Source organism: Arabidopsis thaliana, chromosome 4 (assembly GCF_000001735.4).
Source record: "Arabidopsis thaliana chromosome 4, partial sequence".
Classification (NCBI taxonomy): domain Eukaryota; kingdom Viridiplantae; phylum Streptophyta; class Magnoliopsida; order Brassicales; family Brassicaceae; genus Arabidopsis; species Arabidopsis thaliana.
In genome coordinates, this window is record NC_003075.7 from 16,397,307 (window position 1) to 16,419,788 (window position 22,482).

Below are 22,482 nucleotides of genomic sequence, written 5' to 3' on the forward strand. Positions count from 1 at the left end.
AAAAAATGACGAACCAAAATAAACTTCATTCGTTTGTTAATTAAGAGATTATTATTTTTTCTTAGATAAACGAAAGTCGGTGGATAGAAAAATATTAAATGCTCAAATTATTATGGTTGGTTTAGTCTTCTGAATTCGTAGAAAATTGAGATGAGCTAAGCAAAAATGTTCTTTATCCTCGTGAGCTGCTCCAAGAAGTGGTTGATGATGTAATGGACAAACTCGTTTCGTGGATCTTATCATTCTAGGCTATGGACCAATATGGTGCAGTCGACACGTTCGGGGCTTTGTCTGCATTTTGTGGTCTCGTTATTCTGAGTTGTGATCATCATTAATAAGTGAGTTGTAATGCATTACAAAATCGGTTTGTAGTTATTCATCCTTTCCAAATCAAAAGTGACATATTGACAATTTTGAGGCAAGCTTTTTGTTTTTATAATAATACTAATTAGATTACATAATCTTCAATTTATATTATTTTTAAAATTAGAAAAGAGCATTTTTAAAGCAAAAATTACATTGAATCATAAAGAAATATTGGTTTAATTTATAGAGATGAACATGTTGATAATTGAAACAAATTTATTTAATTATTTTTTGTATGCACTCAACTCTGTTTGGCTTCAATCATATAAGTATAAAATATAATTAAAATGTTTTTATTAAAATATTAGATTTCATGATTCTTGTTTTAGTATATAAAAAAAATTGATATCTCCATATCGCTAGTGAATAGTGCAGTATCTCTTTACGCGCTATTTCAAGACCAAACCTTTTCTCTCTTCTAGAGTGAAACTGTGGAAGCAACTCTCACAGAGCAGCAATGGCGGAGAAGTCGAGCTTCTTCGTTCATTTCAGCTGTCTTCTGCTTCTTCTAACTATCATAATAACATGTGGAGAGGGAGTGAGGAATCCGGTGAGGCCAAGATCATCGGAGAGAAGAGCATTGATGGACGGCCAAGATCTCTCGAGGCCATTGAAGCTGACATTTGGTGGGCCTTCTCGTAATTGGACTGACGCTATTCCCATCGGTAATGGCCGTCTCGGAGCCACGATCTGGGGCGGCGTCTCCTCTGAGATTCTCAACATCAATGGTAAATGTTAAAACGGCGTCGTTTTTTTTGGATTTTTGTCCTTTTCTCTCCCATTCTTTGTGTTGTTTTTTATTTTGGAGATTTGGTTAATAAATGCTATCTGCTGTGTTCTCTAAAATCTATTGTCAGAGATCAATCAATGTTCTTGTTTCTGAACAGGGGATTATGCTTGAGACTTGAAATAAATTGTGTAAATGAAATACATTGCTACAAAAGCATAAGCATTTCTGAATCTTGTTTCCGCTAAGATGATTTTGTGGATTTTGATTGATAGAGGACACAATTTGGACTGGAGTACCAGCAGACTACACGAACCAGAAGGCCCCTGAAGCATTAGCAGAAGTGAGGAGGCTTGTTGATGAAAGAAACTATGCTGAAGCTACTTCAGAAGCTGTCAAATTATCAGGCCAGCCTTCTGATGTATGTTCTATTCTTTTGGTGAAAATGTTGCTTTCACTTCTTGTTTTTTGTTTGTTATGTGTAAAGACTAATCCTTTTGTTTGTGGCCTCTAAAGGTTTACCAGATTGTGGGAGATTTGAATTTAGAGTTTGACAGTTCGCATCGGAAGTACACTCAAGCCTCTTATCGCCGTGAACTCGACTTGGAAACTGCTGTAGCTAAAGTAAGTTACTCGGTTGGGGCTGTGGACTTCTCAAGGGAGTTTTTCGCTTCTAATCCGGATCAAGTAATAATAGCCAAGATCTATGCAAGCAAACCGGGATCATTGTCTTTTAAGGTGTCTTTTGACAGCGAGTTGCACCATCATTCAGAGACAAATCCCAAGGCTAATCAGATTTTGATGCGGGGAAGTTGTCGCCCCAAGCGACTTCCTGTGAACTTGAAGAAAAGTATCAACGCGACAAATATACCGTATGATGATCACAAAGGATTGCAGTTTGCTTCGATTCTTGAAGTGAGAGTCAGCAACGGTGGCTCTGTGTCTTCCTTAGGTGGCAAGAAACTAAGTGTTGAAAAGGCAGACTGGGCGGTTCTGCTTCTGGCGGCTTCATCTAACTTTGATGGGCCATTTACTATGCCTGTTGATTCTAAGATAGACCCTGCAAAGGAATGCGTTAACAGAATCAGCTCAGTCCAGAAATACTCGTACTCTGATCTTTATGCTCGTCATTTGGGTGACTATCAGAAACTTTTCAACCGGGTCTCTTTACACCTTTCTGGAAGCTCAACAAATGAAACTGTGCAACAGGCAACTTCAACTGCTGAAAGGGTGCGATCATTTAAAACCGATCAAGACCCTTCATTGGTGGAACTTCTATTCCAATATGGTCGATACCTGCTTATATCTTCTTCAAGACCCGGGACTCAGGTGGCTAACTTGCAGGGTATATGGAACAGGGACATTCAGCCACCATGGGAGTGCGTTTTCGCCTTACTATCTTTTCTTGGACTTTCATAGCTTTTGTTGTATCACTAACTCCACTTCTTCTTCTGCGGTATTGCAGTGGTGCTCCTCACCTGAACATTAATCTGCAGATGAACTATTGGCATTCTCTTCCTGGTAATATCCGGGAATGTCAGGAACCATTGTTTGATTATATGTCTGCTTTAGCAATTAATGGCCGCAAGACAGCACAAGTAAGTTTCTATCCTTTTTTCTAATGATGACCTTTGCAATGCATTTGTGCTCCATCACTAGAGACATTAGTCTAAGTATCATTTTGTTGCGCTGTATAGGTGAACTACGGAGCAAGTGGTTGGGTGGCACATCAAGTATCAGACATATGGGCAAAAACTTCACCAGATAGAGGTGAGGCAGTGTGGGCACTCTGGCCCATGGGTGGAGCTTGGCTCTGCACTCATGCATGGGAGCATTATACATACACAATGGACAAGGTATGGACCTCAATTTTCTGATTTTCAAATCAGTTTCTTTAACCGGTACTATGTTTAATCAGCTTTTACTTGTTGATTCATTTCTAGGAATTTCTTAAAAAGAAAGGATATCCATTGTTGGAAGGATGTACGTCGTTTCTTTTGGACTGGCTGATCAAAGGTAAAGATGGATTTCTCCAGACCAATCCATCGACTTCCCCTGAGCATATGTTTACTGCTCCCATTGGCAAACCTGCTAGTGTTAGCTACTCATCAACCATGGACATTGCCATTATAAAGGAAGTCTTCGCTGATATCGTTTCAGCTTCAGAGGTAACATGAAGCAACAAAAACAACAAAACAATCATATCACCTCATGGATACTGAGCTTATGGTTTCTGGTTTATCAACAGATTTTGGGAAAAACAAATGATACTCTTATTGGAAAAGTCATTGCTGCTCAAGCAAAACTTCCACCCACTAGAATATCAAAGGACGGTTCCATTAGGGAATGGGCAGAAGACTTTGAGGACCCAGAGGTACATCATAGACATGTTTCACATCTCTTTGGCCTCTTCCCGGGTCACACAATCACTGTTGAGAAGTCTCCAGAACTTGCTAAAGCTGTGGAAGCAACTCTTAAAAAAAGAGGTTTGTGTGATTCTTTCTTCTCTCCCATTACTATTTCCACAATTTCATCGACGTGGTTGGAGCAATATATAATGTTCCACTGATTGACGCAGGAGAGGAAGGACCAGGATGGTCAACCACCTGGAAAGCCGCCTTGTGGGCAAGGCTTCACAATAGCGAGCACGCATATCGGATGGTTACACATATTTTTGATCTTGTGGATCCGTTGAACGAACGTAACTATGAAGGAGGACTGTATAGTAACATGTTCACTGCACACCCGCCATTCCAGATCGATGCTAATTTTGGGTAAGTTGTTGCAAACACTTACCTATAAGATATGTGGAATGTTTACATTCACATTCCAACGCACTATACCATTTGATGACTAGTCTAAACTTACACATGAGCTTTTTTCCTTGGCAGATTCGCAGCAGCGGTAGCAGAAATGTTAGTGCAGAGCACTACGAAGGATCTATATTTGCTCCCGGCACTTCCAGCAGATAAATGGCCTAACGGCATTGTGAATGGGCTAAGGGCAAGGGGCGGTGTGACGGTTAGTATAAAGTGGATGGAAGGGAACCTTGTGGAGTTTGGTCTTTGGTCGGAACAGATTGTTTCCACCAGAATAGTGTACAGAGGAATCTCTGCGGCTGCCGAATTGTTGCCAGGGAAAGTCTTTACTTTTGACAAGGATTTGAGATGCATTCGGACCGACAAGTTATAGAAGTAAGAGACTCAATCTGTTTTTGTTCATCTAATAGAGGAAGTCCATTGTTTCTCATCGTTCGACGAGTTATATGTGCAAGTGTAAGTGTGTAACACAAATGTATCCAAAAAGGTTTACAGTGAAATCATGTATCTTGGTATCAATACTTTTATTGTTATTTGGCTTCACATTGTATCAACAACATTAACATGAATCATATGAAATTTTTTCACATTCAACTTCCTAATTGTAAAGATTGACTAGCCTTGTTCAAAGCACATTACAACAGGAAAGAGAAAAAAAAAAACAGAAGTAAGAAGATAGTTAATGATGTCCTTCATAGTGGTAATAGACCCTTCTTCTTCTTATGCAGTTCAGTCACTCGATTTGCACTAAACTTGGAACGTAGGAGCAGACAACTAGGTCACAATGCTCGCATTCAGATTTTGTCAATGGAACCCGAGAAAGTATCTCACTACCAATTCATCTGGAAGATCGGATATCATCGTCATCGTTCAAGAAATTAGGGTTCCCAAATACTAAAGTGTAAATGACAAACCAAATCTCTATACCAGAAACCAAACCAATTAATTTTATTAAATCGATCGATTATAGCGAAAACAATAAACCGAACCAAACCAAACCGAGTCTCTCTCGCTCTCTCTCGTTTAGGGCTTATTTACTGAGTTTCTGTAGTCTCTTCTTTGGTTCCGTCTTCGAGATTGATCTGATTTGCTTTGTTGTTTTCTTTCTGCTACAAGTAGATAAAAAATGGCATGGCGCAGTGCAGCACGCTCTTTCGTCTCCGCTACAGCTAGAGCTCCGTCTCTCCGATCTCCGCCGCCAACGCTTCCCCGCCTCCGTCCTTCCCAATCCTCTTTGCCCCGCCGCCGATTTGCCTCTTTCACTAATCCCAGGTTTCACCATTTCTAAAATTGAAATCCCTAATTCCCGTTGATAAGAATTGAAAAATGTTTGATTTTATCATATTGAGATTATGATAGCATTGGCCAGAAAGAAACATGTTTTGTAATCGTGTACAGGAATTTGGGAGAGCTAGGATGCACAGAGTCATTCTTGCCTCTGTACAATGTTGTGGCTGCAGCGAGACTCACATCTCACCTTAATGTTAATCTGCGAGCTTTCTGCGAACTCTCTAACGGTACCTTCCCACGCACTTGTCAAGATCGCTAATTACTCTCCATTTGTGAGTGTTACTGCTCTTAGGATTTCATTTGGAGTGGCCAAGTTTTTAAAGTTTTGAAGTATTTAGAACAAATGTTTTCGTGTTGAAGTAGAATGAAAATGGATTTGGTCGTTTCCTTTTTGCTCTCTGTAAATCAAGTTTGGTGTTAAAGAACAATGGGCTTGGGATTATTGATAGGGAATGGAAAAGATGGGTGATGGAAGTGGATTTTCAGTCGCTGGCAAGAGAGGTGCTACTGCTTTGTAGGTTTCTTGTCCATTTTTGTTTTTGTGTTTTATGTTTAGGAGCTAACCAAACTTATATATTTCTCTTCATGTATGCAATCATACAATGCGGTAAAGCTTTGACCCTAGGTCTAACATCGTGTTCATTCATGCTCTTCATTCTAAAGATATGAGTTGTTATATGCACTGAGAATTTAGCAAAACTGGGCTTCACATAAAGATCCTGCCGTTTAGATCCTTAGAGAATTTTAGTTTAGTATAGTAAAGGTCATAAGCAATCTCGGGTACCTTCCCAAAAGAGAAGATGTTATGTGTTCATGATATCCAATCATTTGTTGTACTATATATGGATTTGTATTAGCATGTTGATGTTTTGAATGTCTGTTACAAGTTTGGTCTGAAGATCTGTTTTTTGTTCTCAAAGCTTTACCTGTGACTTGATGATGGCAGGTACTTGAATGCACAAAGTGGATGCATCAGTTATCTTGAAGCAGTTGGAGACTTGAGAAAAGGGGTGTACCAAGAAGAACTCATTGGTTGTTTTGTGTTCCATTAGGAACCAAAAACTATATACATTATTATCGATCTTCCTTCGCTTTTGTCAATTTCCAGTTTTAGAATATCACTGGATTTCTCTTCATATTTCTTGTTGTTTAGCCCAATGGCTTTAAATACTTGAGGGTAGATTCAGCAAATTCTTGAAGAACCATTGTTTCATCGTTGTATTTATAATGTTATGAACTCCCTTCGGGTTTCCTGAAAGGAATTTAAAGAAAACTTTCTTATAGTGAAAAGAGTTCGAGAGTCACCGTCTCTTCCAAAGTGTGATAATTGGCCGCAGGCTTTTAAATAACTACAACATTTGAACTTATGCATACGAGTCACTGCGTTATTGTGTATACACTAATTATAGAAATTCAACAGTGAGGGGGAATTATGGTGGGAACAAGGTAGGGAACAATAAGAGTGTAAGAACAACGTGAAAAGGGTTTGAATGTTCATATGAAACCACCACAATAAGTCAGTGGAGTAACTCCTTACATTAACAAATTCAATAGTAAGTAGTTTGTTTGGCTGTAAAGAAAGCTCATCGGTACGCTCTTTTAGATATAATTTGCAACTTTATAAACAGCTTAAACTTTACTAGGGATCTTCAGTTTCTGTGTCGTATGCTTAATCACTGGAAGCCTCTGACTGATGGAGCTCGGGTCGCTCCAGACTGCTAAGTCAACTGGATACCCTTTCTGCATATATATACATATTCAAGAGTTAAATCACGGGACCTTCTGTATTCACTAACATAGAAACATTGCAATATGTCATCGTCTTGTAACAAAAAGATTGTGGTTATTTGCTTGCTGATGGGAAAGAGACGGATTTGAATAAGAACAAAGATTGGAGATGGTAACAATATCTAGTAATCTGTCCTAAAAGTGAAGAAAACTAACCGCAGATAGAGACTGAAATGTTGCTTCTCTCCAACAGTTTTCACGAAGAACAGTTGGTGCCTCATCTTCGCCAAACCTATAATGCATTCTCGTCTCTCTCAATCTCATAAGCACACCATCAACTCTCAGCTATTAAAAAGCAAATGAGTGGAAGATGAAAATCGAAACGTCAAAACAGTCAATGAAGATCACATATTGGTGCGTAATGACTTTATTTTTCTGACTATGGATTTTCCTGATTGACTCACCCAAAATCGCAAGAGGAGGAACCATGAGCTTGGCATGACTCTCTGAAAAAACACAAACAGACACGCACGCACAGGTACTGAACTCATTCAAATTGATGTTATTGTGAAAGAATGTGACTGGAAAAACAGACTCGAAAATTTGATCTTTACCACTTTCACAGTCAGAAGTGACACTCCATTGTCAGCCAGTTCATCTTCATACAAAACTACCTGAAGGAGTAGAGAATAAGTACATCAAAGGGCCCAGAAAAATGTGTGTTTGAGTTTGTATCGATAAGGTGACCAACCTCATCATAGAAGAGAATAGGTTCTTTAAGTGAGAGAGCAGCCAAATCAATCTGATCTTCACAGTTCTCCCACTGAAGAGTAGCTTCCCCCTTTGGATTAGCTTTTGCCTCAACCTGCTTCACATTAAAAAAGCATACAGCAATGAGCATGAAAGTCACACTTGATTGATTATCGTGTGACAGACAGAAAAAGAGTGAAAATGAGAGCAAGGCGAACCGTTTCTTTGTCTTTCTCAACTACTTCACTTCCACAGTATGGCGTTGTAAACGTGTAATCATAATCTAGTATCACCTGCTGAGACGGCTTGCTGCAAGTAGATCAGAGTGGTATCAGATACAACTATCAAGCAAAGCTTCCCTATTGAAAAGAATAATATCTTTTGTGATATATTTTTCAGTCAAATCCTGAAACTTACCTCCTGAATTTCCATTGTGCTGCAGCAGGAACTTCAACAGGTGGAAGCCCTTCCTGCTTCCAACCAGCTAGTGCGTCAAACGCATTAAAATGAATCTTAGTGTTGCTACCTAAGTGTTTAAGGACTAATGCATTCTCGCCAAAAACCATTTCAGGTAAGTGAGATGTCTTAAGCTTTTTTTCCCACCTGTGTTACAATCAAACATCACATTCGTGAATCTCAGAAGATGCTATTTACATATTTGAGATAAACAGAGAGCTATACCAGGAAATGTGATGAGCAGAGATCGGAACAACTAAAATCAGTAACCACAAAAACTAAACCAAAGCAAATACGATTTTGATTTTTTCACAGAATAGATCATACACTCCACCAAAAACTAGGAAAAACTCGAAATCAAGGACACAATTCTGATTTCCTTCGATACGTTCCACTAATACGGTGTACACGAGCTCAAAAACCCAAACTACACTACTCAGTTCATCAAATTAACGACGAGCACAAATACAAAACCGTAAACACAAATATCACCTACAAGTAATCACAGACACCAACAAATTCATCATATATGATCGTATCTTATGAGGTGAGAGAGATAGAGATTAAGTACTCTTCGACAGCGAGAGAAGTGAGAATCGTGCCGCGGAGGGTTTCGATCTCCCAGTCATGGATGCGTAAACCTCGACGTCCGTCGGGAAGAAGCTCAGCCCCGGAAGACTTCAGAACATCTTTATCGACCACCGTCTCCATCTGAATCGCCGGCTAATATTGGCACTACCTTTTCTCCTCCGACGATGTCACTTGTGTGACCAACCGGACTATCCAACCAAGACATTTGACTTTTGATGGGCCGGCCTAGTTTCATTTTAGTTTGAAAAAAGAAGGTCAATTTGATTTTGGTCCTTAATGGGCTTTAAGTTTATAACGTAGGCCTTTTTCATAATAATGTAATATAGCTAGAATTTCATGCTTTTGGAACACACTATAAAAAAGGTCAATATTCAATGTTTCTTTTTTCATTATTAGTAGATTTGGCTAAATAAACCTCTAGAGGACCTAGACCAGGTTTGAAACCTGACATGGTGGAACACCACTAGCCCACTTGTTCTCTCAAGCTCAATAATATCCATATAAATCATCAAAAGATGAATCAATCACAAAAATTCACAACTAATTTGCACGATACACCTCATGAACAAAATATTCGTCGTCATTGCCACTATTAACGATTCAAAGTGGTAAAAAAATCAGGAAGCAGTGAAAGGTGAAACCTCATGAATCTCTAGACTCTAATGCATAAACATATTTCATTATATATCGTAGTAGAATACTGAGACACATTGACATATATAAGTATCAAACAGAAATTGTATAATGGTATCTTTATTTTATTAACACATGTGTGCGTCAATGTGAATCAGATAGAATTAGACACACTATCTTTTTAATATTTAAAGTTGGAGCCGTTTTGGTCAAAACTAATTTATGTGCACTACTCATTTATTTATAGGTTTTTTAAAAACACAAAAATTGTGAAAAAGCTTCTAAGCCAGGTGGCGGGTTTTGGTGCAAAGTCTTTGATATGTTCGGAGTTGCTGCTTCGTAGAGAAAAAACTTTTCTGATAACATCGGAGTAAAAGGAAAGTAAGTCGGAGTTTAATCATCTTAAGATTTGATTGAATGGCTACGCTCACTGAAATAGCAACCCTTGAGGAGAAGTGAGTTTTTTCTTTTCACCTTCTATTTCTATGTGTATATCTTATCTACTCTTTTGAAATTAAGACAGAAAAGTTAGAGATGTGTTCGTAGGATTGGGTTTTTGTCTGAAAGACTGAAACTTTGTAAATACCTTTTCTTAAAATTGATGAGTTTGGAGGAACGGTTTCAGTAAATTAGGTTGTGTTTCGATTCTGTTGTTTTTGTCGGTGTTCTTCGTGAGAATTTGTCTGAATTTCTGCATCTTCCTTTGATTGAGGATTGTTTTTTGATTCTGTTCTATAGCTTTTGCTCTTAAGGAATCAAAGAAGGCAAGTTTTTTTGTCAAGTCATGGCTTTTTTTCTGTTTCGGGGTGCTTATTAATTTGTTTAATTCTGGGTTATTTAGTTATAATGTGTGCTAAGTGATTCCTCTACTAGTATTCAAGTTAATGGATTTGATTCATCTTTGGTTTTAGGTATATCGAATTGTGCAAGATGCATGGAATCCTACCCAACACTGCCATTTTATCTGCTTTCTTTGAGGTTTGATTACTTTTTCCTTGTCCAGAAGATCTGTTTAGCTTAATCTTAGTGTTAGTCTGAGTATAAACTACGATTGAACCTGATCAACTGAATTTTAGGCGGAGGTTAAAAAGTCAAGGAATCAAAGATGCATTATGAACCTTTACGTGGATAGAGTGAAGTACGATGACTATCTCCCGCTTCTCGAGTTATGCAATGAGATCAACACATCTGAGGTACAAGGAATAGATCTATTTGTGAGATCCGCTTGTTCGTTAGAAGATCATTATGCATTGCCCTTAATCCGTTCCGTCAATCAAAAACTCCGAGTTGTTCATCTACATGACTCTTTCGGGAAAAACTTCTGGCAGTAAGCAATGGTTTTTTGTCTCTCTTTTTTTCTTTTTGCATTATTTCTGAAGTTTTCCATTTTCATTTTGGTGATTGGTTTTTTACTTTCAGGGACGTTTTCTTTCAAGGTTTGAGCTGCAAAGTGTTGAATGTGAGGTCTATGCATATCCATAAGCTTAACATCGTAGGAGAGTTCACACAGCTGCACACCCTTATACTCGATAAGAACCGTATAGTTGGTTTTGGAGAAGACTGTTTTTCTTGCATGCCCAAATTGACATATCTTTCCATGTGTGACACTCTAGTGTCAGATCTTTGGACATCAGCTGCTGCTCTCTTGAAACTCCCTTCTCTTAAGGAGCTCCGGTTTCAAATTTGGATCTCTTGCAGTGATTCTAGCCCACTCAATTCAGAGTCATCACCATCATCATCTACCAAGGATGATATAAACACATTTATTGAATCAGACCCTCCCGTTGAAGCAGATATGTGGGACGTTGCTGAACAGATGGATCCTAGTTTACCTGTCGAAGAGACTCTTCATAGCATGGATTTCTCGTATAAAATTCCTGAGCAAGATGATTTGGATTCACATGTCTCTGTGTCTGCAGGGTTGAATGGAGAAGTACTCATGAGGGAAAAGGTAAAAACAAAACAACCAATTTTTCTTGTTTGTAAGTCAAACAATGAGACAAAACACTGGGATGGTTAAAGCTTTTTTATACCATTTTGGCAGGTTAGGAGAGGGAAAATGCCGTACCAACCCAAAGATGTTTCACCCGTTGATACGTTCACAAGGCAATTTGGGAATGTTGGGTTGAAATATATATCCTCTAAAGCATCACCGATCTGTTCTGAAAAGCATTACAGGATGTACATGATAAACTCTCTGCCCAAATTACAAGTGTTGGACAATTTGGCCATCAGAAAGAGTGATAGAGATAAGGCCATTGAAACATATTCTGCAAACTTTGAGGACTTACCGTACAAGAGAAAGAAGGAAAGTGTAGTTAGAGTCCTTGAGAACCGTGAAAAAAGATCAAGCAAGGGGAAATCTCAGAATTCCTATAAAAGATCGCTTTGTGCAGCTAAAATGGGATCGCCTGCTTCGCCTCTCTTGCATTCACTTCCTTTTTTGAGTAGTAGGATTCAGCAGGAAGATGATAATAGTAGATTATGTCCAAGGCAGTTTGAGTATCATCCACTAGATCCTAGCCTAATGGTATTTGGGACTTTGGATGGCGAGGTGGTTGTTCTCAATCACGAAAGTGGGAAAATTTTCCGTTACATCCCATCTAATGGATCTCAAAGTACCATCTTGGGACTTTGTTGGCTCAAGATATATCCATCTATGGTAGGATTACAATTTTTCGGCTACCAATGTTTCTTTCAGTTATGTTAGTTGTTTATCTCAAAGTGTTGTTCTATTTCCAGGTTATAGCTGGCTCAGCCAATGGCTCATTGAAGCTGTACGACATCCAAAAAGCGTCATCCACGGTTACTACTAGCAGTCATTCCACTTCTGGTTCTGTCACTTTTGATGAGTTTGACCAATTAACGTCGGTTCATGCTAATTCGACGGACCAACTATTTCTTGCTAGCGGATACTCGAAGGATGTTGCTTTGTATGACATTGGTAGGGGAACACGCCTACAGGTTTTTGCTAATATGCATCAAGAGCATATTAACGTGGTGAAATTTTCGAACCATTCCCCGTTTCTTTTTGCGACTTCTTCTTTCGATAAAGATGTTAAGCTTTGGGATTTGAGACAAGAGCCATCCCGACCATGCTACACCGCTTCTAGTACGAAAGGAAATGTAATGGTTTGCTTTTCTCCAGATGATCGTTATCTTCTAGCATCAGCCGTAGACAACGAGGTACTCTAATGGACCATTTAGTTTTACTTATGAAGCTTTTTGCATCAGATTAGCCTTTTGGATATATTTGGCGTTGTTCTATTGATTTTTAACAACCCATTGACCATTTTCCCAGGTGAGGCAGCTTTTGACAGTAGATGGAAGGCTTCATCTGAACTTTGAGATAGTCCCAAGAGTAAGCTCGATGAACTATACTCGATCATACTACATGAATGGTAATGACTACATCATAAGTGGAAGCTGCGATGAGAATGTGATCCGTGTTTGTTGTGCTCAAACTGGAAGACGACTTAGGGATGTAACTCTAGAGGTAGATTGTTTCTTCTAAACTATAAAACATGGAAACAATCGTATAATATATAACCGTATGAATGTGACTTTACTTATGTGATTTGGTTTGGCTTTGCAGGGAAACGGCTCGGACTTTTCCATGATGTATGTTCAGTCTCTACGCGGTGACCCCTTCAGGGTAAGTTGACAAACTTTACCAATCAAATTTCCATTGATAAGAAAGTTTTATGGCATTTTCAAAACTTGTGTATTGCTAATCTCTTGCAGGATTTCAATATGAGTGTATTGGCTGCGTACGCACGGTCAAGCTCACTTTCTGAAATAGTCAAGGTAGCGTTATTAAAAAAACAGTGCTTCTGTTGTATCAGATAAAGTTCCCAATTCTTAGTACTGTTGATGACAAAAATGTTACTGCAGGTGAATTTGTTAGCGTCAAGAGATTCTACAGCAGAAGAATCTCATGGTCTCCGTTCCTACCCTTCAAGTAGCATGGGAGGCTGATGATAAAACCAAAAGAGAGGCTTCACAAAAAAAAACAAGTGACTCATGTATTGTTGTATTTATTGTACTAATAGAATACGATGAATATTAAAAAATGAAAATGTTATTTTTCGGTGATAAATAAAAAAATAGTTTAGGTCGAACGACGAATTTTGACTATATAAGCAAAACTTCCGAGGAAAAGGATAACACAAAACCTCTCGTCTTCTCAAATCCACTCTCATACACAGTCACAACAATGGCTCTTTCTTCTGGAATCTTCTCTACTACTTTTCTCTGCGTCGATACGGCGCCGTTGCGCAGCTCAATGTTGTCTCCATCTTCGCTCCGTTTGTCCCCTAATCATCCGACTAACCTGCGCATGGTTCGAGCTGTAACTTCCGCGGCGGCGGCTTCCTCCGACCCGACAACCACGACCAAGACTCGGGAGCCACGTGGCATCATGAAGCCTCGTCCAGTGTCCCAGGCGATGCAGGATGTCGTTGGCGTTCCTGAAATCCCTCGTACTCAAGCTCTCAAACGCATTTGGGCTTACATCAAGGAACATGACCTTCAAGTACTTCTTTCTCTCTTTTTTTACTCTCTCTGAAATGCTTTATGTGCTCTAATTTGGTTTTGGTTGTGGAAATTTTTTAAGTCTCTTGTGGTGATTTCTCATTAGGGTAAGTTTTTTGGTGTTTCAGAGTAGTTGTGGTTTTTGGTAGACAAAAGTAAAGTGGGTTGTTTGAATTGCTTATGGGTTTAGATGGAGAGCTTCTAAGAAATGGATAAGGTTGTCTTGTGGTGTCTTGTTATGCACAGTTGAATCTGGAGTTTCTTTACTGTTTAGTTTAGACTGAAACAGGTTCTTGTGATTAGTCGTCATGTTACTTACCGTATTTGTTTCTTTCATGTTTGTTATAATAAACTTTTGAAGGATTCAACGGATTGTGAGATTGAATTTGGGGTTTTGAACTTCTTTTGATATGACTGGTTAATTGCTTCAAATTATTTTATCATTGTTGTGATGATAAACTTTAGTGGATATGTTTTGGTAATGACTTTTGATGTTCTTTGATCATTGTACTTGACCAATGTATTACCTATGCATTTGGCATTATACTAGTCCCTGTGTAATGACTCTTTGTGCTGTGTAATGGAAACAAATGTAGACATGTCCATACTGGGGTTTGACCTTAAGACGTTAGTTTGTACTTTTTTCTCATGTTGTAATCTACTCTTACTTGTTCTGTATAGATTCTTAAGTGTTCATTGTGCTAAAATTTCAACAAAAGAAACATTTTTTATGACAATAGTAATGTATATCTTTTATCTATCTGTGTGGAATTTGTGGGCTAACTGAATAATGTTTCTTCTCCCAGGACCCACAAAACAAGAGGGATATACTCTGCGACGAGAAGCTGAAGAAGATATTTGAAGGCAAAGAACGTGTTGGGTTCTTGGAGATTGCAAAACTCATTGGTCCTCACTTTCTCTGAATGAATTTTGGCTGAGAGAAGACAATCATTGGCCTATGTTTTGCTGAGCTACTAAAGGCCATGAAAGATCAGATTACATATTAGTAAATTTAGGGTTTAAGAAGTTTTTATGCAACCAAGTAGTTTATAAGCCTTTGGAGGATATCTTATGTCGGTTATGTGCTCATTTGCTTTCCCATTGCAGTTAAAATATTCCTCTCTTTTTTTTTTTTTTTTGTCTTAGGACTTGAAATCTCTCTAATGCATGAAGTAATGCTTTTATCAAATACTAGTGTTTAAGAAGTTTTATGCAACCAAGTAGTGTTTTTCTTTTATCAAGCAAACTTAAACATAAGAAATCTTTCATAAGTCATATAACCAAAAGGTTCTTAAAATATCAAAAGAAAATTGAAGTGGAACACATTACACATTACCACTCTTAATTTTGTTAAAAACGAAATTAAAAAGGGAAATCCTTTTCACTATTGATTTGAGACGACATGATGAAAATTCAGATCTCCAATCCAAATTGGGAACCGACTCTCTAATCCACCCTAGTCTCTATATATAGAGAACCTTAAACTCTAAAGAGCTCACAATAACAAAAACCAAAAGAAGAGAAGATAAAGAAGAGAAAGTATCAATATATATATATCAAAGAAGAAGAAGTGATGGGTCTCTCAGCGGCACGCAAGCTACTTGTATTCCTCATGGTTACTGTGTTCCTCTTCTCTGGGAGTGCTGACGCGTGGAGCTGGAGTTGGGGTTCCGGCCAGTCTGGTTCAAACGGGGATTGGGGATGGAGCTCTGGCGGTTCTTTTGGCTCGGGTTCTGGTGGTTCAGACTCCAACTCGGGTGGTTCAAGCTGGGGTTGGGGATGGAGCTCGGACGGAACAGATACAAACTGGGGTTGGGGAAGCAGCTCTGGCTCAAACCATTCAAGCGGCACTGGCTCTACACACAACGGTCACAGCTCTGGCTCGAACCATTCAAGCGGCACTGGTTCTACACACAACGGTCACAGCTCTGGCTCGAACCACTCAAGCAGCACTGGCTCTACACATAACAATCACAGCTCTGGCTCAAACCACTCAAGCATAGTTGGTTCTACACACAAGAATCACGGCTCTGGCTCAAACCACTCAAGCATTGCTGGTCCTACCCACAACGGTCACAGCTCGGGCTCAAACCACTCAAGCATCATTGGTTCTACACACAATCACACGGCTCCATCGCTGGGAAGAAAGATTGCGGTTACTGTATGGAAAAACGGATACGGTTACACAGAATGGACTGCAAAGCATGCCCCATTCTACGTCAACGATGTTCTTGTTTTCACGTACAACAACAATGACCAAACACAATCCAAGACGAAGCACCACCATGACAAGAAGAAGAACGACGTCTACTTGCTCCCAGACATGAAGAGCTTCAAGAGATGCAATGTGGCCAGAGGCAAGAAGCTGGTTGCACGAGGAGGTTCATCATCAAGAGGCTTCAAGTTGCTTCTCCGTAAGGTTCATACTTATTACTTCGTCAGTGGAGACCACAACGACTGCAACCACAACATGAAGTTCTCTGTCCACCCGATTCCCCACCCTTCTTCGCACTAACTCTAAATCCACTTCACTTGTTATCTTTTTTCCTTTCAACTTCTAGTTTAATTTGTTACATATTCAGATTATGATGCTCTTTTTCTTTTATTAAACAGTCCAAATGCATTAACCTTCGGAATAAAATATATTCTGTTAATGAAAATATAATTTTTTTTAAGAACTAGAAAAATGTTACTAGACCAAAACCATTATTAAGAAGAAAGAAAACAGTAATAAATCAAAAATCTATAAACCGCCATGTCACAATTATTTCTTACGGGCACAACAACGCCAGAATCTTCCCCTTCGTTATCGCATATCCTCAATATTCCAAATGATACAATCTTTAATTCAAATAAAAACGTGAGAACAAATTTTAATTCCGAAAAGGACGCAAAAGAAGAAGAAAATAGAGAATGATTCGTCTCCGTTTCAATATTCTCCGATCTTCACACCGTCGTCTCTTCCACCGTCTTCCTCGATTTTTCTCCTCCTCTTCTGCGCCAACCAACGGTTCCTCAGGTCCTTCCTTGAATCTCATTAAACCTAAACTCACACCGTCTCCGCCGCCACACCAATCACGAGGTCTTCTCCGGTCAATTTATACCGTCTCGCCTTCTTCCTCCTTCTCTAAGAAATCCGTTTTTGTTCTCTCCGCCGCCGCTTTATCCACCGCTATTGCGTATTCCGCTGTTATCCCTTCTGATCATGATCAATCAAATCGTAGCCCTAGCGGAAACAGCCGTATATACGAGTCTATCGAGGACGCTGTTCAGAAATCCGGTAATTCGTTGAGGAGAGTGGTTCATCATGCTAGACAGACCGGTGTTGCGGTATCGGTTCTGTGGCAGTCGCTTAGGTCTGTGCTCTCTTCAGCTAATCATGAGGTGCGTGCGGGATTCGAGCTGCGTGTGGCTGCTCTTTTAGCCGATATAGCGTCCGCAAATGCTGCTCGTAGAGCCGCTCTCGTTGGAGCTGGCAGTGGTGCGGTGGTTGATTGGTTACTGGAGACGGTGGCCATTCCCGGCGACAGAATTGGGGCACAGGACGAAGCGGCTAGGGCTCTAGCTTATCTTATTGCTGATCCAACGGTGAGGAAAGACGCTCTAGGAAGGCCCGATGCAGTGCCCAAGTTACTGAAGTTCGTATTCTCGTGTCAACCAAAAAACAAAAAGGTCCGTTTTGCTTCCACTAGTTGCTTGAAATGATTAAATTTCGAGTGATTACTTGTTCTCGTTATTAAATGGATTAGTCTGGTTAGATCTAATGGATAGATACTAGCCAGCTGATATGACTCTAGGTAACATTTTTGGATTTAGAAGAATCAAAGCACATATCTATGATCAGCAAGTAGTTGTTGTAGAAAAATGAGTTTTGTATATCGCTAGGGTTGTTTATCATGTGTCAAGTTGTAGATTTCTCTTTCTCATTAACACACTAGAAGCTTTTTGATACATCTGATTCTTGATACTGTTATGCTTCTGGTTGTGTTTTGCCATTGATATATAGCTTTTCTTTGGGAGCAGCATTCAAGACGTAGTTCATTCGATATTTCTGATTCTTTGAAAGGTAGGAGCATGCTTGTGGCTGCCATAATGGATATCGTCACTTCCAACTGTGACACTATAGAAAAGACACCTTTCAAGTCATCCTTGCCTGGAAATGCTACGATGAGAGATATTGCTGCTGCAATTCAAGTAATTGAGGAAGGTGGTATGTATTTTGATGAGCCAGAAAAAGATGATGACAGTGACGATGGAAGAAGTGGGATTAAGGGAATTGGAATTAAAATCCTTGAAGGAACCACAGTTCTGGGATTATCAAGAACCAGTGGGCTTGCACCGTTGGGTGACCTTAATGCTAATGCGGGAGAGGAGACTCCTAAAACATTTGCATTGCTTAGTAAACATGATAATTCTTCACAAGCTAATTTGTCATCTGCCGTCATTCCTGGCCTTTGGGATGATTTACATTGTCAACATGTCGCAGTGCCATTTGCTGCGTGGGCACTGGCAAACTGGGCAATGGCTTCTGATACAAATAGATCTCATATTCAAGAACTCGATCGTGATGGGCAAGTTGTCATGACAGCTTTAATGGCACCAGAGAGGACTGTGAAGTGGCATGGGAGTTTGGTGGCTCGGCTGTTGTTAGAGGATCTCAAGCTTCCATTAAGTGATTCTGTTTCCGACTGGAGTTCCAGTTTACTTGCCACTGTTTCACATGCCAGTAAAACTGAGGATATCTCTCTGGCTCAAGTTGCGTTGTCTGCCTTTTTAGTTTCTGTCGACAGAAGTGACAAAGCACAGAAGATGGTAATGGAGAAGGGTCTTCATCTGATGAGAGATAGTGCTAGGAAAACGAGAAAACACAAAGCAGTGCAAGAAGGTTTGTCAAAGGCTCTTGAATTACTCTGTGCTGGTGACATGCATTTATCTCTTGAAGAGAGTCAGAAATGGTCCGGCATACTACTTTCATGGGTTCTTGGAAAAGTTGCATCTGATACTGTTCAATCTTCAGCAAGAAGAATCCTTTCACGCACCTTTGAAGACTATGGACCACACTCTGTCCCGATATCTCAGGGATGGTTGACCCTTATAATGAATGAGATTTTGAACCACAGTAAGACGGTGTCAGCTAAAGGAGCTAGCCTACCTAAAAACGAGAAACCTAAGGTTCATAAAATTTATGGTCATTGATTCTGCATCTGAACAGAGAATAGATGAGAATAATGTCTATTTTAGTTTAGTTATATCTTTCAATTTATTTTTGTAACAAAAGCTATTTTCTTTCGCATGCAGGTAGATCAGTCCAAAGTTACTTCTGCTACTCAGTCAACCAATCTGTTAGCAGTTGCTGTTGTTAATCTTGCCATGGCTCAACTGGGTACAGTCCCAGAGTCTGTCAATAATGTTCCACTGGCAGATCTGCTCCTTTCAGAGCCTTTTGCGGTACCAATTAAGAATTTAAAGAAGGATAGCCCCCCTAAATTTAATGCTGCTGAGTCTGCATTGGCAACCATTAAGGCAATCAAGTCACTGACGGATGTTTGTGCTGAAGATTCTGTATGCCAGAACAAAATAGTTGATTTTGGTATTCTTTGTTTACTAAGGCGCTTTCTGTTAAGTGATGATTATGAGAAGCTAGGTGCAATAGAAGCTTATGATGCATCCAGAGCCCTTGAGGCTCGAGACCGAACTCCAGATAGTCTTGGTGAATCTTCAATCACAGATATTCAGGATCCATGTAGTGTCAGAGTCCCAGCTAGTGCGCACATCCGAAGGCATGCTGCGAGATTGCTAACTATTCTTTCGCTTCTACCGCAAGTCCAGAAAATCATTTTAGCTGATGAGACATGGTGCAAATGGCTTGATGATTGTGCAAAAGGAAATATTTCCTGTTGCAATGACCCTAAGACACAAAGTTATGCAAGAGCTTCTCTGTTAAATGTATATTGCAATCAGCAAGATGGTAGTGGATCAGGAGACGGTGGCAGTTCCAAGCCAGACATCTCTAACATGAACAGCAACTGTCCTCGCTATGGAGACATGATATTTTTAATTAATCCCGGCCTACCCCATTGGAAGTGTCATGAAAAAGAACGTCAAAGTGGTAAGAAGAACGAATCCTCAAGTGAAGGTGAACCAGCAAATGTTACTGATACAGTCGGAGACCATGTTGTTGATGCTAGCAATCTGTCTAGCTCCATAGATCCTTCCAGTAGTGGTTCGCATGTACATGATCCTGAATTTGATGTTATCTTTCTTCATGGCTTGCGTGGTGGGCCCTTTAAAACTTGGCGAATTGCTGAGGATAAATCTTCTACCAAATCTGGCTTGGTGGAGAAGATTGACCAGGAAGCAGGAAAGCTGGGAACATTTTGGCCGAGCGAGTGGCTTTCAAATGATTTCCCTCAAGCTCGCTTGTTTACCCTTAAATACAAGGTATGTCTGAGTTTTAGCCTATTTTGTATGCATGCTTATACCTACTCTATGAGGATCTTTGTAATTGGTTGTTCGATCGATTTGCTGTGTACACATCTGTTCCATGTGGCATTGATAGTTGCCATTTTGATTCTCGTTGAAATATTTGATACAGACAAACCTCACGGAATGGTCTGGAGCTAGCTTGCCACTTCAGGTACAGTCTTTATTATTAATTGTTTCAGGAAATTATACCCCTTTTTTATTCATGTGAGTAAAATTTCTGCGGTAATTATTTAATAAATGAAAACACTTCTACGGTTACCATATGTTAAACCCTAGTTCAGATATAAGCTTGCTGCAGTTTTAGGACCTAACAACACTATATAGTATATATATAATCAGAGGAGTTAACAAAAGAGTTGAGGATTGTATCTGCACATTCGTATATTTTGAGAGGTCTTGGCCAGTATTTGTCAGTTAAACTGTCATAATTTTATATCTACTGCTAAGGGTTAGGATAATTTACCATTATTATGGATTTGATGAACAATTGTTGTCGTTTTTTTCCTGGAATGTGATCAGAGTTTAGTGAGTGGTTATTGATTACAGACAGCATTCCGTTTGTGTACTCTCTACTTCATCTCATTATCACTTAGCCTGCAGTTTCTTTTGTTGATGATGGAATTTTGCTAATTTGCAGGAAGTTAGTTCTATGATATTGGAAAAGCTCGTCTCAGCAGGCATTGGAGACCGACCTGTTGTTTTTGTGACTCACAGGTCTGAATCTCTTATGGTGTCTGACAATAGATATTTCCCTTTTGCAAACTTATTTGTCCTGTTCAGTGATTATACTGGCTGGTTTGTTAACTGTTAAGGCTTATATATCTTGGTGTTTTTCTCAGTAGTGAATTACTTCATTGAATTTAAATGTCGTCTCCTGGAACATCAATACATAATTTTTGATCAAGTAACGTTTATGCTGCAGTATGGGAGGTCTTGTCGTGAAGCAGATTCTACACAAAGCAAAGGAAGAAAAACTTGATAAACTAGTCAATAACACTGCTGGAGTTGTATGTATCAACGCATCATGCTTATCTGGTTTTCTGTTATCTTAATCATCATATTTCTATATCTTCTTGAGCTTTGTCTTAGCGAATCAGCTATTTAAAAGTTAATGTCACTTTCAGGTATTCTACAGTTGCCCACATTTTGGCAGCAAGCTAGCAGATATGCCGTGGAGAATGGGTCTTGTGTTACGCCCGGCTCCATCTGTTAGTAAACACTATTACTTTATTGAGCTGGCTTAATCCTTTAAACCATCACCAAATCTCTCTGTAACTAATGAGCCTTATGGATGTTGAATTGTGATAGATAGGAGAGCTACGAAGTGGTTCTCCAAGACTAGTTGAGCTCAATGACTTGCTTCGCCAGCTCCATAAGAAAGGGGTTGTTGAAGTCCTTAGTTTCTGTGAGGTTGTGGATTTATTCTATTACACTAATGAGTCTCTTTCTTTAGATTTGTATCATTACATGACTCTGTTCGAATAACTCTGTGGTGAATGTTTATCCTCTAATTGCAGACAAAAGTAACCCCAATCGTGGAAGGCTATGGAGGATGGGCTTTTCGGATGGAAATCGTGCCAATTGAATCAGCATACCCAGGATTTGGTGAACTTGTTGTAAGTACCTCCATTTATAAAATCCCTTAATAAAGGCTTAACTAAAATTTCAAACTCCAACGCTGTTGGTTTTACTTGAATATATGACACACAGGTGTTGGAGTCAACAGACCATATAAATTCATGTAAACCACTGAGCCGCTCGGATCCTTCGTATACAGAGGCGTTGCAGTTCCTGCGCAAGCTCAGCGCACAGCGATTAAAACCTCATGTTAAACGGGAACCTGGGATACATGATTGATTAACCATGGTTAGGTTAACCGAAGATGAACCAAAGGTCATTGGTTTTGGCTAATTGACGCTATAGTTTTTTTCATTTCTTGTGTGTACATAACAAGAACCACGCTTAGGCTCTTTTGTTTCATTTTACACATTGTTTCATCTGTATTACTGGATTACACAATTGGAAGTAAATATAAAGATTCTCAATTTCATTTGCCAGTGTTCTTAAACTCGTGATGAATAACGAACGATGATGATTTTAATA

At 39.4% G+C, this 22,482-nt stretch overlaps 7 protein-coding genes across 21 annotated transcripts; 6 read left to right on the forward strand and 1 right to left on the reverse strand.

The window, feature by feature from the left end:
• The first annotated feature begins 688 nt into the window (after window positions 1–688).
• On the forward strand, window positions 689–4,812 carry FUC95A (1,2-alpha-L-fucosidase). The gene is made up of 9 exons (NM_119590.4): window positions 689–1,094; window positions 1,369–1,514; window positions 1,610–2,472; window positions 2,559–2,691; window positions 2,791–2,949; window positions 3,037–3,261; window positions 3,342–3,579; window positions 3,672–3,867; window positions 3,985–4,812. Exons 1-9 carry the CDS (start codon window positions 824–826, stop codon window positions 4,283–4,285), a joined length of 2,532 nt encoding a protein of 843 aa, NP_195152.2. The 5' UTR covers window positions 689–823; the 3' UTR covers window positions 4,286–4,812.
• Window positions 4,813–4,822: 10 nt separating this feature from the next.
• Window positions 4,823–6,517, forward strand: AT4G34265 (uncharacterized protein). 6 transcript variants are annotated; one of them, NM_001342265.1, is made up of 4 exons: window positions 4,823–5,184; window positions 5,311–5,474; window positions 5,652–5,716; window positions 6,149–6,517. In NM_001342265.1, the coding sequence occupies exons 1-2, from the start codon at window positions 5,039–5,041 to the stop codon at window positions 5,459–5,461; spliced, it is 297 nt and encodes a 98-aa protein (NP_001329244.1). In that variant the 5' UTR covers window positions 4,823–5,038; the 3' UTR covers window positions 5,462–5,474; window positions 5,652–5,716; window positions 6,149–6,517. The 6 variants fall into 6 exon arrangements, with proteins under 6 accessions (NP_001329244.1, NP_567963.3, NP_001329243.1 ...); NM_119591.4 differs by having other exon boundaries at window positions 5,311–5,429; window positions 6,149–6,484; NM_001342268.1 differs by having other exon boundaries at window positions 4,959–5,184; window positions 5,311–5,429; window positions 5,652–5,703.
• A 20-nt stretch (window positions 6,518–6,537) lies between these two features.
• On the reverse strand, window positions 6,538–8,997 carry AT4G34270 (TIP41-like family protein). The gene is made up of 8 exons (NM_119592.5): window positions 8,708–8,997; window positions 8,098–8,283; window positions 7,899–7,989; window positions 7,682–7,795; window positions 7,545–7,604; window positions 7,395–7,436; window positions 7,147–7,275; window positions 6,538–6,942 (listed from the first exon to the last, which is right to left on the reverse strand). Exons 1-8 carry the CDS (start codon window positions 8,845–8,847, stop codon window positions 6,832–6,834), a joined length of 873 nt encoding a protein of 290 aa, NP_195153.2. The 5' UTR covers window positions 8,848–8,997; the 3' UTR covers window positions 6,538–6,831.
• Window positions 8,998–9,634: 637 nt separating this feature from the next.
• AT4G34280 (transducin family protein / WD-40 repeat family protein) lies at window positions 9,635–13,479 on the forward strand. Its single transcript, NM_119593.4, has 10 exons — window positions 9,635–9,815; window positions 10,272–10,338; window positions 10,437–10,687; window positions 10,780–11,311; window positions 11,405–12,022; window positions 12,103–12,546; window positions 12,662–12,856; window positions 12,956–13,015; window positions 13,105–13,167; window positions 13,255–13,479. The coding sequence occupies exons 1-10, from the start codon at window positions 9,778–9,780 to the stop codon at window positions 13,336–13,338; spliced, it is 2,352 nt and encodes a 783-aa protein (NP_195154.2). The 5' UTR covers window positions 9,635–9,777; the 3' UTR covers window positions 13,339–13,479.
• A 5-nt stretch (window positions 13,480–13,484) lies between these two features.
• Window positions 13,485–15,079, forward strand: AT4G34290 (SWIB/MDM2 domain superfamily protein). Its single transcript, NM_119594.3, has 2 exons — window positions 13,485–13,894; window positions 14,700–15,079. The coding sequence occupies exons 1-2, from the start codon at window positions 13,577–13,579 to the stop codon at window positions 14,814–14,816; spliced, it is 435 nt and encodes a 144-aa protein (NP_195155.1). The 5' UTR covers window positions 13,485–13,576; the 3' UTR covers window positions 14,817–15,079.
• A 387-nt stretch (window positions 15,080–15,466) lies between these two features.
• On the forward strand, window positions 15,467–16,409 carry AT4G34300 (Cupredoxin superfamily protein; the record flags this gene model as incomplete). Its single annotated transcript, NM_119595.2, has 1 exon — window positions 15,467–16,409. One exon carries the CDS (start codon window positions 15,467–15,469, stop codon window positions 16,406–16,408), a length of 942 nt encoding a protein of 313 aa, NP_195156.1. The 3' UTR covers window position 16,409.
• Window positions 16,410–16,667: 258 nt separating this feature from the next.
• Window positions 16,668–22,429, forward strand: AT4G34310 (alpha/beta-Hydrolases superfamily protein). Of its 10 annotated transcripts, none has more exons than NM_001342271.1 (10): window positions 16,668–17,565; window positions 17,900–19,065; window positions 19,192–20,334; window positions 20,489–20,530; window positions 21,017–21,093; window positions 21,302–21,386; window positions 21,504–21,587; window positions 21,688–21,789; window positions 21,897–21,995; window positions 22,090–22,429. In NM_001342271.1, the coding sequence occupies exons 2-10, from the start codon at window positions 17,968–17,970 to the stop codon at window positions 22,234–22,236; spliced, it is 2,877 nt and encodes a 958-aa protein (NP_001329732.1). In that variant the 5' UTR covers window positions 16,668–17,565; window positions 17,900–17,967; the 3' UTR covers window positions 22,237–22,429. The 10 variants fall into 10 exon arrangements, with proteins under 10 accessions (NP_001329732.1, NP_195157.2, NP_001329733.1 ...); NM_119596.4 differs by having other exon boundaries at window positions 17,917–19,065; NM_001342276.1 differs by having other exon boundaries at window positions 16,674–17,565; window positions 21,302–21,414.
• Window positions 22,430–22,482: the final 53 nt, after the last annotated feature.